General features: G+C 40.1%; 1 protein-coding gene across 2 annotated transcripts in view; it reads right to left on the reverse strand.

The window, feature by feature from the left end:
- Positions 1-16,935, reverse strand: part of LOC117255231 (ephrin type-A receptor 6-like) — an 82,896-nt gene that overhangs the window by 3,801 nt on the left and 62,160 nt on the right. For both annotated transcript variants that reach the window (XM_033623921.2, XM_033623927.2), the window contains 9 exons: positions 12,681-12,805; positions 12,112-12,274; positions 9,342-9,447; positions 6,418-6,488; positions 3,046-3,171; positions 1,161-1,346; positions 978-1,039; positions 662-871; positions 401-550 (listed from right to left, as the gene is read on the reverse strand). In XM_033623921.2, the coding sequence (XP_033479812.2) occupies positions 401-550; positions 662-871; positions 978-1,039; positions 1,161-1,346; positions 3,046-3,171; positions 6,418-6,488; positions 9,342-9,447; positions 12,112-12,274; positions 12,681-12,805 (1,199 nt within the window). The remainder of the gene's footprint in view (positions 1-400; positions 551-661; positions 872-977; positions 1,040-1,160; positions 1,347-3,045; positions 3,172-6,417; positions 6,489-9,341; positions 9,448-12,111; positions 12,275-12,680; positions 12,806-16,935) is intronic.

Below are 16,935 nucleotides of genomic sequence, written 5' to 3' on the forward strand. Positions count from 1 at the left end.
TCATTACAAAAACCGAATGGGACTTAACGACAGCAGTCATAAATGTTTATGACATGTACATAATGTTCATGACAGGTTCATGACTGTGTCATGTCATAGTTATGACAGTGTCATGTCACTCTCATGTAGATACCTTCAAGTAAAGTGTTACTGAATATGTTTGTGTGATTGCTCAGCCGAGTGGCTATTGAAACAGGTGACATGCAGTACTTTTTAAAACCAGCCACTGGCAACTTAACAAGCTGAGTCCCAGGTGACACCATCAGCAGCTTCAGTCGAGCTGAGAGCAGTCAGTTTATACTGCTCCAGCTTTTTTCTGCAAACACTTTCATCTGGCCCAAATCTCTGGTCTGCACTGGGCTTCAGTGATTATGGAGTTTTAATGTGATCAGCAGCTTACATCTTGATTGGACATCTCCCAGTAGGGCCTCTCACCATATGACATCACTTCCCACATAACAATGCCATAGCTCCACACATCACTAACTGTGGAAAATTTTCCATAAGCGATAGCCTCTGGTGCCGTCCACCGTATCGGTATCTTTCCTCCCTGGCACAAAACAATAACAGAATAAGCCTGTTAGGGAGATATTCATCATTTCTATCTGCAATAACTGTCAGATTGTAATATGCCTGCACTAACTGCTGGACCCACACTCACTGTAGCAGTGTAGGCTGCCTCAGTGTCGTCCTCAAGGACTCTGGACATGCCAAAATCAGACACCTTACACACCAAGTTTTCATCCACCAAGATGTTGCGAGCGGCAAGGTCTCTGTGAACATAACCCATGTCTGAAAGATAGGTCATGCCTACTGCGATGCCGCGCAGCATGCCGACCAGCTGGAGCACTGTGAACTGTCCGTCACGTGTCTGGAGATGTTGTGAGAAAGCGAGAGGAAGAAAGGACAAATATGATATATGGAGGACAACAGTCTCAGGAAACAGGTGTACATCTGTGAACATGTTTTCCTCTCACCCGGAGAAAAGAATCAAGCGCTCCATTTTCCATGTACTCAACGACTATCATTACTGGTCGGCCTGAGGAGAAAGTAAAAGACAGGATTTTAGTGATGAATAGAGAGATGAAACTAAAGTAAAGATTGCTGTGAAGTGATGCTGAAGAGACGAACACCACAGATACACAAATACGTGAGCTTACTTCTGGTGACCACTCCCTCCAGTCTGATGATGTTGGGGTTGTCAAACTGTCCCATGATTGAAGCCTCACGCAAAAAGTCTCGCCTCTGTTGCTCCATATAGCCCCCTTTAAGTGTCTTTATTGCTACAGCGATGTCCATCCGTCCAGGTATGCGCAACCGACCGCTACAGACTTCTCCGAATTCACCTGTCAAAACAACACAACACTTAAAAGGGTGCTGGCAGGAGAAGCACACACTCGGCAATGTATAGTTTGTTTTGTTCTGCTACTTTTGACGAGAACTTTCAAACTGAATAACAATGGGAATGTGACATGGGTATACTCAAATATAGCCCTCAAAAATAGCACTAAAATATCAAAAAATATGTCAGCTAAGGATTTTTGAAAATAAAGATAAAATACAGGGCTTGAAGTACACCCTGCACACTGAAGAAAATGGATCACACATTATCCAAATTGTGCTGACATGGTTGTGAGGCAGTTGCTTTGGCACTGTCCTCTTGTTTAGCAGCATTGTTAAGCTATTACTGAAAATGTGCCATGTTTCTTTACCCCTTTGAAACCTGGAGCAACATCACTTTTCTTGTGCTGCTTTCAGATACCTTTCGTAAGTATTCAAACCTTTGAAGACTGAGCAACTTGGTGTGATTTTGTTCAAAAACATGGGAAAAAAGGCAATGAGCAACTTGGTAAGAAATGTCCCACAAACTGCTAAATGAGTAAGTAACAAAATAAAATAAAAATAAATAAATAAATGAAATAAAATGAAATAAAATGAAAAATACATTTAGAAAATTGTTTTAAAAAAATGGGAAAAAGAAAAAAGCAAGGGAAAAATATATTTATGAAATTTATTATTATTACATTATAAAACTGTGTTACTAAATAATTATCATTTTTAGGCACTCTTTCCAAAATTTCTTTCTTTCCCCCCTTTTTTATAGCTAATTTCCTTGTTTTTAAATTTTCTCCTTTTTTTTGGTAGTTTCTTCTTTTTGTTGCTCATTGCCTTCTTCCCATGTTTTTATATTAATTAAGCCAATTTGCTTAGGTTTCAAAAGGGTTAATATAGATATTAAACCTTCCAGTAACTAAGCAAATCAGCATAATGAATTGGAAATAATGCAAACCAAAGTTTTTTAGCATGGAGAGCTGGTGTAAGGACTTTATGGACTTGCTAAAACATATTTTATATTACTGAATCTCTGGTGTGAAATTGATTTTGTCTTTGTTTATTGTATTATTGCAATCACCATCATTTTTTGTGGTAGACGTGAAAAATGTGGATACACACACAATATACTGCAGCTGCCTTGCTGTTTTAACATCGCTAAATACTTCCTGCCTCCACCAGATGGAGCCCATGTTACAGAAACAAGACAAATAGGAGGCACCTTCATAATTACTCATGGGCTAAACAGCAGACACAATCTGTTCAATTTAATGAGCCATCGAACATTATTATTCATAGTCAGCAGCACTGGCTTTGCTTCCCTAAGGTACAATACTATAAATTACTTTAAAATCAGCTTGCTAAGAGTGGCTGTAAAGAATTTTAACTCCAACTTTATGAGGTTTAACATTTCTTATAAAATAAAAATGTTACTCAACATAAAATGTGACCATTTATCACAGGTGCTTGGAAACCATCAGTGGGACATTTTTACAATGTGCCTGAGTAATCCTATTTGGGGATTTAAGAAATAATACCCATATTGAGATAATGGCACACACTAAATAGCCTCTTCTATCTGGTGACCTGTCAGGTATTCTAAGATTTTCTTTCTTTTTCTGCAAAAAAAATGACAACTGTGCTGTTGTGAATACAGAAAACAAATGCATAGTATGCAGTGTGAGTAAATACTTGTGTGTGTGCCCATTTTACCTGCACCAATCACCCTCTCGATGCATATGTATGAGGGGTCTATCTCTTTGGTGAATTCCTCCACAGCCTGAGCAGGGTCTTCATATGTGTCTGGATCGACATAGGTCTTTATCCCGGAGAATGGGACTGGAAGTGAAAAGAAAAGTTACAAATACAGTATTCTACATATTGTATTGGAACATGACACTTTGACAACCCCCAGACAGTTGCATTGCAGATATAAACTTGAAGCAAGATAAAAGCAAAAGGCTGAATACAGACACAGGAATATTATGACACTGATTCACATCTCAAACACACTGACAATCTGCAGAGCTTCCCATGGGGAATGCTTACAGGTTTCAGCCCAGAACAAAATGTTGGCATTTTACGTTTCTGCAAACCACTGATATGATACACTTGTATGTTTCGAATGCATCATATCAACATTTCTAAAATGATGTAGTTCTGTTCACATGGATATAGGAGCTGAGTTTCCTATGAGGAGGAGGAGAGGATGGTGGATGGCGAGACACTTAGGTGAGATGGCTGCCAACAAATGGAAGGCAGCAGACCACTTTGGAGACCAACAAAAAACAAATGCTGTTATTTTTAATGACACATTGGGACATTTTTAACCGTGCTTGTTGCAACAAAATTGTTTACTTAAAGCTAAAATATGAAGTTTTCCTAACTCTAACTAAATTACGCTCTAGTGAAAGTTCAGTCAGGACGACAATACTTTTATTTTTCAGGCTAAGTTTTCTTTCTCATTCTGCCATTTGCTCCTTGCACACTTGCTCACTCACTATCTCTAAATATCATTGTCTGGGTAGGTCAACTGAGTCATCAGCTGATTCACACCACCACCACCACCACCAGTGTCTGGACTCCATGGGGGGATTTATCTTGCTGCTGCTCAGATGTCCCTCCCAGCATAAATCACATGTTAATCTGTACTCTTCATTCTTCTGTCTCTCCTGTTTGAAGTGGTTTTTGTGCCTAAACCCAACCACATGTTAACAACAGCGTTGTCACAACATAAAATGAAAAATTGAAACGTAAAGTTCCAACATATTTGCTACGAAAAAATGTAACATCTGAAATGTACAAATGTAACATGGTTTGCAGAAACATTCAATGCCAATATTTATTCTGGTGACTGGGTTGCAGGTTTACAGACACTTTGGCTCTTCTTTCAGTACAATAACAATGGAAACATAGTGCACATGCAGATGTGATGACCCCTCTGCTCCACTAGGTGTGCCTGTTTTCTTGGCTGTTCTTTAAGTTACAGGATGCAGGACAAGGCAGAGGGTCGTCATTAACCTCATGAGCCACACCTGCGCCTGGAATGCTTCATGATATAAAAGCTCACCACCTTCCAACAGAATATCCCTCTTCCCTCATGGCACAGCTGCTGTTCTTTTGGATTTCTACACATTTCTACACATCCATAAATGCAGACATGACTGATTACTGACTTTCACGCCATTGGTTATTTATCGTTATTTTGTGAATAAACAAGCTTTTAACTATTTGCACACTCGTCTAGTCTCCCGTCATTGTTGCAGCCTAAGAGCTGGTTGGTAACAGAGCAGATTATTTGTGCATCCCTTTGGACATTACAACATGATGCAATCAAGCAATGTAGAGCTTGATTATAATGTATTTAGTGAAACCCCCTCAGTGTGTTGGCAGTTTAAAACCACAGGTTCCCTCACCACACTTTAAAATACCTTTCTTAAACACGACCTTAATTTATGTAGACAAAAAAGTCTTGCATTTTACTCTACAACATGTTTTACACCCTTACCCATTATCCTATCCACTTTTTTGTGTGGGTTTTGTGAAACACATTGTCCTCATTTTCCTAATTTATTCAAAATGCAGAATAAATCTTTCATTCCCACATTTTGCCTGCATTAAGACGTTATCTTTGGACTACAGCCCTGCGGTAAATTCTGATGTACTGAAGCATATAAAGTAATTTCTGTTGAGAATGTGCAAGTGAAGTTGATTCTTGTTTCGACTGTATGAGGCCATAAATAATGGTGTATTTGCTTCCATTATACTGTAAGGTTTTTCTGTTATTTCGTCAAGGGATGGAGAAAAATGGTGAAAAAAAGGAAAGAAAGAGCTCGGAAAATGCCCCAGAGCAGCGTATAAAGACATTGCAGGCAGCCTAGGCTTCAGCATCCTCCTCACTGGCTGAGGCTGGGGACGTTACTGCAGTGAGCATTGTGCATGATGACTGGCACAAATGATAAGTTGAAGCAGCCCCTGGTACACCTCGAGCAGATGAGCAGGGGACTAAATGTACTTTATAGCTGTGTCAGCTCATATTGTGGAGGGTTGAAGGCTTCGTCTGAGATAGATTCCAGTTTGGAGTCTACACTCTACCTCTGTCTCCAGGGTGTCTAAGCTCAGCTCTATAATAGAACAAGCCTTTTCTTGGAGTTTGTTGAGCCTGCTGGCATCCCCTGCCTGGGTGATGCCTCCACAGCACACAACAGCAAAGAACAGACAACAAGGAATGACTGTGTGAGGTGAGGATTATTAGTAGTCAACTGATTTCCATAATATTTGAAGAAGAGGCTCATAAATGCATATTTGTGTAGGCAACACTGTTATCAGTTTTTGTCATGTGCTGCAAGTAAAACTATGTCATGATATGCAGAATTAAAATAATGAAGTATGACTAGATAATTCTGCAAAAGTGCATCCAACTTCCTGTACTCTGGAGGAAAAGGAGAACTTAGGAAGACAAGCACAAACTGTAAAACTGCACTCAGCCTCGTGTCCGTTTCTCTGCAAAGGCACTGGTACATCAGCATGTTACAGTATTTTTTATTCACAGTGCCTTGTTTTCTTCTTGGATCAATCACAAATCCCCAAATCAGGCCCGCAGATGATAGAATGGTTGGATTTATCTCAGGAGTCACACTCATGTCCCTGCAGGCCTCGGATCGAATCCTACAAGAGCTCTTACTGAACTGTCTAAGTAAATAACAGGACACCATTTTGTTCCCCAAGAATGATACGCCTCCCCTGCGGGGCCAATCAATAACTCTGTTTTTATCTGTAATTGTCGCACCGCACTTGGGTCAATCCTGTAATTCCTAAAACGGAACAGCGGTTACCCAACTTTTGTCACAATCCAATAATGGGTGTATGAGATACTGTGAGTGGGGGATCATGATAAAAACTGCATTACAAAAAAATTGCAACCCGGAGGCAAACTGTGACCATTTGTACAGCTTGTGTCAAAACGAAAGCCCTGGGAGTTGGAGCATGCAGTCTGTTGGAGAATGCATGCTTGCCAGCAAAGCAATTTTAAAACAAACACACACACACACACACACACACAATAAAAGACATTGTACACAATACCGTGGCCACTGTGAAAGCGAGTCCTCCTCTTCTCCTCTGACTTCATCCTGGCTTTTATGTATCCTTGACACCTGTGCAGGTGAACCAGTCAAAGAGAGAGAATAACCTTCATCACCACTTAAAACACCCCTGCACATCCCCTATCTTGTTCCTCCTTGTCCCGCCTTGTCTCTCTTTTTGCTAACAACCCTCTCAGTGTTTCGTGCTCAACACAGTGACTTAGTTGACATTATCAGCAGAAGACAAGTATGACATCTAACAGATTTACTGCCCTGATGGGAAAGAGGGGAGAAGTGAACATTTGTTCTGACAGCAGAAAACTGCTGCCACATCACCAATCTTTTTTGGTTTGCAAAGACGTCTCTGGTGGAAAATACAGGCAGCCATTTTACTCTTTTCTATAACCCATTCTTTAAGTGCAATTTTTCTTCTTGCCTTTTATGTCATTTTTTTTATATTTTCTTCTATTTCCCAGCTTTTATCCTATTCACAGTCCCACACATTCAAGGCTTTCAAGGTTCGGTCTCCATAGAGAGGGGGAGCCAGGACAAAAGTAACAATCAAACTCTAGCATTCAGCAAGAAGAACAATTTGCATCCTCTGTGTACGAACCACACAGAAGAAGGCTGTCCTTTGAAAATGTAATCATAATGCGCTAATATTTTTTAAGTTCTGAGTTTTAGAAGAGTTTATTTGTATGAAAATAGTTTATAAGCGCCAATATATTCCTTACACATCTTATCTACTGTATATATTCAGAGGGCTCCATCGCTGCTAAGCAACCTCTCTACGCCTCCAGCCGACTGGATTCACTCAGCAATTATGTTGGGTATGGAGATCATTGTTAAAGAGTGGAAATCTGTTGATTCACCTCCAGCACATGTATAGTTCTCTCAGCTTGAAATTTTCGCAGCTTATAAGAAATTGTCTTTTAGGGATTAAAAATCAGGTGGGTAGATATTGCCTGAAATGGAACGCATATTAAAAGCCCTTAAAAACTTTCACATTCAGTTATAGCAGCCCTTTTATTTGCAATTTATTATTCGCAGTCAGACGCTGAATAAGCTCCACATTGCTATGGCCCTGGACCTTTAGGCTGACATTATAATTCTCTCTTTAAAAAATATATAATAATAATAATAATAATAATAATAATAATAATTTATTTTTTAGGGGCAGATGTGGCTCAGGAGGTGGTTCAGGAGGCTGGTTTCTTCCCTGGCCCCTTGCCAGACTTCATGTCCTTGCACACAAAACTGTTGCTCAGCAAGGACGGGAGATACAATCCAGTTGTTTATCTAAATCAGTATGAATATTACTTGTATAAGAATGAAGCTTCAGATAATATATCAATTATGAATCATTCATCTGATCTAGCTCCGACAAACTGCTGTCTGTCAGAGAGAGGTTGAAGGTTGTTATGTCTGTTTAAAAACCAAATAAAGTGTTGAACATAAGAAATCAAAGTTTATAAGCTGCTTTTAAGGAAAAAAAAACCCACCTTATTTCGACTCAGTTGAACCTGGGTCAAGGAGAAATACGAGACAAAGCACGTACTGTTAAATCTTATTCACATACTTTAATCCTTTTGTATTCCTATGGCTCCCATTATTGGCACCTGAGGAGGCTAAACAATATATGAGGATTATCCACTTAAATTAATGGACGGGCAGCAGCAGGCCTCTGACAGATATCAGGTTAGATGTGATGTTGGCTTGTGTATACAGTAATATTGTCCCCAGTGATATACAAGTATATTTCAGGTCAAAATGAGGATTGGGTTGGTAGAATTCAAACTACAGTATAAAAAAGGCCTGATCTTAAAATACACTGGCAGAATTTCTGACATATTTAATATATGTTGCATAGTGGACTACACAAACATCTTAAAGGGACATGTTTGGAAACTGTATCTCCTAAGATCTCATGCAAAAACCACTTGTATGAACAGTTCTTAAGAGACACCAAGTGATTTCAGAGATTTTGTCGCATTCATCAATTTTCTCATACTTTGAATTTTAGTTTCATGTCCTACAAAAGATGTGCAGATCTACTTTCTTCCATAAAGGGAAAAAAACACTTGTTTGCCTTAATCTGAGTTTAAATATGACTGGTTAACATTTTTGTTAATGAAACTTTTTCACAAATTGAGCGCAGCAGCCTCATAAAGCAGCTTAGAGGCCGTGATTATGCAAATGATCATATCTTACAAATGTGCACTTGGTTGTTAACGAGGGGTTTTTACTAAGTTGAAACTAGCAAATTACGGCAAGTTTGTGCAGTTGAAAGTTTTGTGAATCTGACTGTGAACACTCGTATGAGCAACTTGCAGAAAAAAAAAGACATGGGGGACAAAATGTTCTTGCACGAGGCCCGACTGTGTAGTCTGGGAAGTACCTGAATCTAGGCTTCTCTGTAAAGTGAGACACATTGTTCCCCTTCCTGAGCTCAGATTTTTTCAGCGTATGACATTTGCAGACTGTGTGATCAAAGATTATCACGTTAGCTTGTATAATAATCAGGTAAAAATCCAGACAAATTACCTTCACATTCTGGGCCATTTTTCATTGTTTATTAATAAGCGCCACTAATGGTAAAACTCTGTGAACCAGGGGCGGACTGGAGACAACAGTCTAAGCTAACCTGTGGAAGTTAATGGAATGGAGCAAACTTCTGGTACATGCATTACATGCTGAGTAATTAGGCAGAAAATTGGTTCAGCCATTTGGAAAATAAAAGTGTCTGCTTGGTGGCAAAAAGAGAGCCCATTAAGAGACTTCTGGTTGTAGTGTCTCTCTGGAGAATATGAGAGGAGAAGCACAGAGGTGTGTGTGTGTGTGTGTGTGTGTGTGTGTGTGTCTGTGCGTGTGTGTGTATGGTGTTAACGATAAGCTGGCACCAAAGAGAAGCAGTGGGTGTCTTACCGTCCAGTGATGAGGAGGAAGAGGGTAAGGATGACCAGCAGGGAGAAGCCTCCTACAGACGCTGTGACGACCACAAGAACTTGACCCTGGTCAGCGATATCAGGATCTGAGGAAAGTGAGAGCAAAGCAAAGCCAGAGCAGTCAGTACCTGTTCATTCCACCAGAGTTCAAACTACAGAAGTGACACACTGCCTGGTGATACAACGCTGTCACAATTCACTGAGCATAATAGGTGGAATAAAAATGATATTCAGTTTCTGTGTAGCTAAATTACAACTTTGTCCATATGTATCACCCATGGTATCACCATAGAAGGCATCCATTTCATTCATAAAATCCTTTATGTATCACTCAGGTTTCCAGTCTTAAACATTCCTATGAACAATACAACAGCATTAATCATATCGATCGTATAAAAGCTGATTAAAATTCTTGTAATTGCTCTGCTTTGTTCTGAACTCAGAGCCTAAATCAGACTCTACTGTGATAATCCAGAAAACAAACAGACCGAGATACACAAGCAGTTCATCATGTTCCCTGAGAAATTTCACTGTTGCACATAATCTATTCAAAACCATGACTTCTCGTCCTTTTCCACTGGTATGTGGAAAGTAATTTCCTACATATCAAACTAAAAGCAATTTAAAGTATTCTGACCATTACCAGTGAGCAAACAATGAAATGAGTTTGTTTTTGTGGGCAAAATAATCTTAAAAAAAAAAAAAAATCTTAATCTATTTCTGACAAAAACCTGACAAACAGGAGCGGACAGAGGTCAGAAATATTTCTTAATGAACTGACATCTCAGTGACATCTGTTAAAGTGAATACATTTATTCAGTAATCCAAAGAGCCATTATTTTTACATTTAACTGTGGATAACTTTTCAATATTGTTGGACTTCTCCAATGGTTGGTATAAAATGAAGTTTTATACAGGGTTCATCAAGAAATTCAATGACTTTCAGGTACTTTTTTTAGCACTATTTTTTAATTTACAGGGACTTGACTCAAAGCAACTATTTCGTTTTTAAATGTTTTTCTTATAAAACATACTGTAAATAAATGATAATGACTTTAGTTTTTAGTCTTTTATCTCAGACATGTGTTAGGATGTTACATACCTTGACATGTTTCGGCAGAAACTTCCGCAAAAGTGTCACTTGGTGTTGGTTGTGACGCGTCTTTATCAGCTGATCTGTCAATCAGCCGATATTAGGGAGGCGTGACAGTGACCGTCCTGTCAGTTTTGACAACCACTACCAAGTGACACTTCTGAGGAAGGCAGAAGTTTCCGCCGAAACATGTCAAGGTATGTAACATCCTAACACGTCTAGATAAAAGAACAACTAAAGTCATTATCAGAAACTAAAGACATAATGAACACCATTGAACTATAAATAAATGATGTGATCAATGTCAATCAACTGTGAAAAAATTCTCAATAACACATCTGAATGGCACAAGCTATGGTGCTGCTTATACTACACTATAATACATCATGAAAAGTTTCAGTCCAGAGAAAGTTTCAGAGCAGGAGTGTCACTACAACCATACAAACACTCTACAACAGAACTCCACGATGGGTGTTCTCCTGCCTGCTCCACACCTACTGACTGCCTGCACATGCAAGAGGGGAGGAGACCCCATTGTGCTTGCATGATGTTAGACAAAATTGTCAAGAGAGAAACAATGGCAACTTGAACTTAAGTTTCAATTTCAGTGTTTGATGGAGCTATAATATTAGAGCACAGCTAAAGAGGTTGGGAAACAAATCAAAATCTGGCTTATTAAGTTAAGTCATGTCAAGTTTTGTCATGACAACATAAGCCTACTGATTTTGCTGGGGTTTTAAGAGTGGAGCAAAGTAGAAATAAACTACAGTGTTAGGTGGGTCATCAAAAAGGCCAGGAGGAAAGAAGATGGAGAGCATGCCCTGGGCAATGGAGGAAAAAACGGAGCAATTTCTGATGCTGAGCAATTTGATATTAATGAACAAACTTTGGTCAAAATCAAAGACAGAATTGTGTGGTTCATTTCAAGAACTTTTAAGTACATTGTTAGAAAGGAAGCACTTTTCAAGGAATTCCAGGACCTTTTTTCCCCCCTCAAAAAGCACTTCGAGAACCTTATGTGAACCCCGTGTGTAAGAAAACATAAACAAAGTCTAGATCACTACATTCTGTGAGAGTATGGGTTGAATAAGGTGAGAGAAAAGACGGCACATCTGTAGAAGCACAATCCGAGTATATAAATGGACTTGTGTCATATGCACTGGCATATGGGCGCATGAGAATATGAAGGTGGACATCTACATATTCATCACCTTAAGTGTGTATCTTGTAGGAGGATGTGCATTCTTACATATTTCAGGATTAGAATCAGCAGAGCGTGCTGTGTGTGTGTGTGTGTGTGTGTGTGTGTGTGTGTGTGTGTGTGTGTGTGCATCAGGAACTTACAGAGCTTATAAACATTTAAATAAATGGCTCACGCCTGAAGAGGCACTGATGAGTTTCACTGATCCATAGCAAAGAATGACCATAAAATGTCTCCGGGGATTTTATAAGGTTGTTGATCAACACTGATGACTTCACATCGCTGGATTTAAAACTCCTTTCTTCTCCTGTGCATTGTTTTAAAGCAAAACTACATATCAATTGGGCTTTAAACACAAATCTAACTGACTGCATGACTGAATATCAGATCTGTTCCTCACTGAAACAAAGGCAGTATAAAGACAAATGAAAGGCACAGTACAGACTACAGTCGTACCCTCAGCTGCAGTAGCAAACTCAAAGTTGGGACTGTACGCTGTGTAGCCAGCAGCAGTGCGAGCGCGCACGTGGAAGACATAGACAGTGGAGGGTCTGAGGCCTGTTACCACCACGCTGGGGGATTTGGTTCGCGTTGATGAGTAGCTCAGCTGCTCTTGCTCCTAAAAAAAAGAAAAAAAAAGAAATGCAGAAACAGATTGCCAGAGACGATAAACAAAAGCAAGTTTTGGCAGGACACACAAACATGTGTTTGCATAAACCCATTATCACAGCAACGTTTGAACAAAACACATCATTTTCATCCTATTAACTATCTGAGCAGATGGTGAGCAAAGTGGAAATAGCAATACATTATGGATGCTCTGCACTTACATTTGGGTTTCTGTATGCCAACAATGCATATTGTTCTGTGAGCAGTGACTGTTCTGTGTGTGTGTGTGATCACTTGTGATGTGTTTCAGTGCTAAGATAAATGTAACACAAAACAGCCACAGCTAAGCAATGAACACATATGGTGTATAAACTTAAATATCAAATGATCTCATTTAGTGTGATAAAAGTCTTTACCTTCTCAAAGTATTTGACTTCATAGTCCACTATGTCTGAGGGCAGCTTTTCCACTTCTGACCAGGAGAGGGCGATGCTGTTTTGAGAGGCCCAGTCTTTCCTGACTACACCCACTAGAGCAGGACCTGAGAATGCAGCCACAGAGAGCAGGGATTTCAGCTGCAATTACAAAATAATCAGCTCATTTGGCTTAGTGACTGACTGAAGGGTTAGCTTACTGAAATGTATATGTTCAAAAGGGTGATTCTTGACATAAAAGTCTAAGGATTGGGAAAGAAAAAACAGGAGCAAGAGAAATGGCAAGTTTGCAGCAGGACTGAGCCACCCAGAGTCACCTGTCCAAGAGGCCTGGGGAAATGAGAAAATGAGCGGTTCCAGCCATTTATAGCTTGAGCCACTGCGCTGAACTCTAAAGTGAATCCACTGAGTTCAGAGACATGACTGCAAAACACTTTTTAAAAGTATCTTCAGCCATCAGAAAAAGGATGTCAACACTGAACAAAAAAGTTTCGAAACTGAAATTGAGCCTGAGAGAAATGGATTCAGTACTGTAAACATATCTTCTTCACTCTCCAGCTTACAGAGGACAATCTCGAGAAAAACAACTTTTGAGAGATGTAACAACTTCGTTGCCAGTTGGAAGAGAAATTGTTTCAGTATCACAGCACAGGAATACCCGGAGGGAAAGGTGGGCCGAGGAAACAAGCATTTTACTGTCCAGCTCCAGCATGATGTGCGGCTGGAGAGAAACGTTTTTGTTAACCAAACAACTAAACCTACAGCAACTGTTTATCATGTTTGTCATTATTGCTGAATTTGGAGGAATATTTTGTGCAAGGCTGCTGAGGAGACACAAAATCACCCAGCAGAGATTCAAATATTTACCATCAATTATTCATAAAGCCTTCGCTTGAACAGAATATGATTTGGCAAACTAATAGATCCAGTCCCTCTGTTGTTGAGTGTGCTGTCTGAGAGATCATTGTTGGAATACAAATTCAAGCCCAGATTGATGTCTTAAACTGTCCTCATGCTCGGAGAAGCAGATAAACTACTTCACACAGGAGGCCTCAGACCGGATGGGGCACTTCAGAAAGGTGACGTGTCGCTGCATTTAGGCGGACGCATTGGGCTTCAGATGCAACTTTCACATCTTGTCAAGAAGCCAAGGATTTCTCACACCAGCTTGGCCCAGACACGACGCTTCACAGTCCAGCAGCTCAGCCAGTTTGACTTGTATTCAGACAAAAAAAGAGCAGAGAGAAAAATGGTGCAAACAGGAAGCAAGAGTTTGATGCTGACTCCTGCAAAAATGCACACTCGAGGTGACAAATATGTAAATACAAGGTGTGTCCGACTTTTGAATTACAATGCACAGACTCAGTCTCCTGACTCGGGTCTGTTTGAACCCACATTTCCTCATGAACTGAAACTGCGTCCTGTTTGTGAAACTGAGCCACAAATCCTTGCGTTCTCTCCTGACAACACAGAAATGAAGGTGTGTCACATCAATTAAAATTTTACACTTCTTACAGGATTATCCGAAAGAGATAAAAACCGAGTGTGTCAATCATTCAAATACCAACACACACCCTATACACACAGCCCCACATATGGATATGATAGGATCATTGGACTGTGCTGTCAGTCTGCACAGCCATATCACACATCTGCCATGTCAGCCATGTTATTCCAGGTAACATGTGTCCTCTCTATCTTGGTGGCAGGTGGTGCCTGAGCTGCACAGAGTGCCTGGAGATGTTGGGGGAATATCTCAAGCCTCTCAGTCTGGCTGCCTGCTGCAGTTATTAATGGCAAACAGCAGACACAACAACAAAAATACACACCATGTATTGACAGAACACTGCAGTGCAAAAGTGCACAGGCAAGGCAAGGACAAAATCCACTGAGTTCCTATGCAAATGTCACCTGTGCCATACCTGAAGATTGTATCTTAATAATGACTAGTGCAGTGTCCACGTGAGAAAAAGAGCAGTCATTATTACAACACGTACGATATTAAACACCACGTTCTTTGACAAATCTTTTAGCAAGTTCACGTGACGGCATTTGTTCGTTCAGTCTGATTGTTGTATGACTACATTGACGATACACTGTGTACACTGTTATTCTAAACCAAAGCAAATTATGTGCACAGTGGGGCTGCAGCTAACAATTATTTTCACTGTCGATTAATCTGCCAATTATTTTCTTGATTAATTGATTCATTTTTCATAATTGGGGCGGCTGTGGCATAGAGGTAGAGCAGATCGTCCACTTATAGGAGTAGTTATAGTTCAATTCCAGGCTCCTCCTGTCTGCATGTTAAAGTATCCTTGGGCAAGATACTGAACCCCAAATTGCTCCCTATGGCTGTTCCATTGGTGTGTGAGTGTGTGTGAATGGTTACTGAGAAGCAGGTGGCACCATCTATGGTAGCCTTAGCCACCAGTGTGTGAATGTGTGTGAACAGGTGAATGTGACATGTAGTGTAAAAGCACTTTAAGTGGTCAGAAGACTAGAAAGGCACTATACAAGTACAGTCCATTACCATTTTTGATCTAGACCATGTGAGAAATTGGTGAACAATGGCAATCTTCCTAAAGCCAGTGTCTTCAAAGTGCTTGTGTTTCCTGACCAGCAGTCCATAACCCAAACATGATCAACGTACTATCTCATAAAACAAAGAAAATTAGAATTAGGATTATTGGGCAGAGATCCCTCAGTTGACTGAGGTTTTGTCAGGTCCCTGGTCCCTGTGTCAGTGTGGGTTTTCTCTAGGTACTCTGGCTTCCTCCCACAGTCCAAAGACATGCAGGTTAATTGGTGACTCTTAATTGGCCGTAGGTGTGAATGTGAGAGTGAATGTTGTCTGTCTCTAGGTGCTAGCCCTTCCACGACCCCCGACAGAATGAAAACGAATGAATGACAACTTGAAGCAATCTCAGTCCACTGAGAGGTCTACGACTGACGATTCGAATCCTCAACTTTCGAGGGGCAGTGATGTTAAAAATAATTGGAAATTAATTTTCTGTCTAATCGATTAAACGTAGCTTCGGCGTTCAGAACTGACAGGCGGAGAAACATCTTTAATTATCCTCTGCACGTGAAAAACCTGAGGTAATCATCGACTAATCTGAAGAGGAACAGCTACAAAATACATGTCGATCAATGTCAGACGAGCAAAGATGTCTAGAGTCAAAATCAGGTTTGAAGTCATGCTTTGTCACTCTGTAGTTAATTATCAAAAACCACTGTACAGAGATCCCAAACAAATCCTGAGTGAGTTAGTGAGAGCTCGTTATTAGTTTTAAACGTAGTTAAAACCATAAAAAAGAATTCTGTGCGTGAAATTCTCAAAATCATGCATGAACATATCCCATAATTTGAATTTGTAACTACAGTATATTTGCTTGTGATTTGAATGAATCATGAATGTCATGTTTTTAATAGGAAATGATGATGTTTTCCTGCTGGCACCAGTGAAACCAGGCAGATAAATATGCATAACCCACTTAAGGGATAAGAATGTCCGCGAGAATCACATTACCAGAGGGGATTTCTGTCTGCAGCATACAGTATAATGTTATGTATCTATCACCAGGCCTGTGTGTGTGTGTGTGTGTGTGTGTGTGTCAGTGTGCTCGAGAAGTGGAATTTTCTGTGCGTGGACATTTTTGCAGTGTGAGAAAACTCTGAAAACCCTCTAAACTCCTATGCAAGAAGCTATTTTAGGTTCAGGATAAATCAATCCACTGGTTAGAAATCCACTACGTGAGCTCAAGGAAAACAATTTCGGTCATTACAGCTCAATCACAACTCACACATCAAAAGATAATTGAGAATCTTTGAGCTCTGTGGTTGGGTTTATTGGCAACATGTAAAAATAGGTTAACCCTCGACTATGGCTGCTCAAACACATAAAGAAAGGACAGAGTGGGAAGAAGAGCAAGAAAAAGAGTGAACAGGGAGAGCTGTAAAGAAATCCCACGAGGTTGCATCTCCCCAGCATCTGAGCGTATAAATAGACGTCAGCCTTATTCCCAGAGCAAAGGAGATGAAAACAGAAGAGAATCAACTGGGAAGGCTCCGAAGAAAGGAGCAAAGTAAAAGAGAGAAAATCTCCTGAATCAGGACACCACAGAACAGTGGGAGATATTCACACGTGGAATACGCATGTGAGACCTTTGCATGACTCCTGTTGTTGTTTTGTAAAAGACATATTTAAGGTGGTGAAGATAACCAAAGTCAAAAC

The sequence above is a fragment of the Epinephelus lanceolatus genome, chromosome 2, assembly GCF_041903045.1.
Source record: "Epinephelus lanceolatus isolate andai-2023 chromosome 2, ASM4190304v1, whole genome shotgun sequence".
NCBI lineage: Eukaryota > Metazoa > Chordata > Actinopteri > Perciformes > Serranidae > Epinephelus > Epinephelus lanceolatus.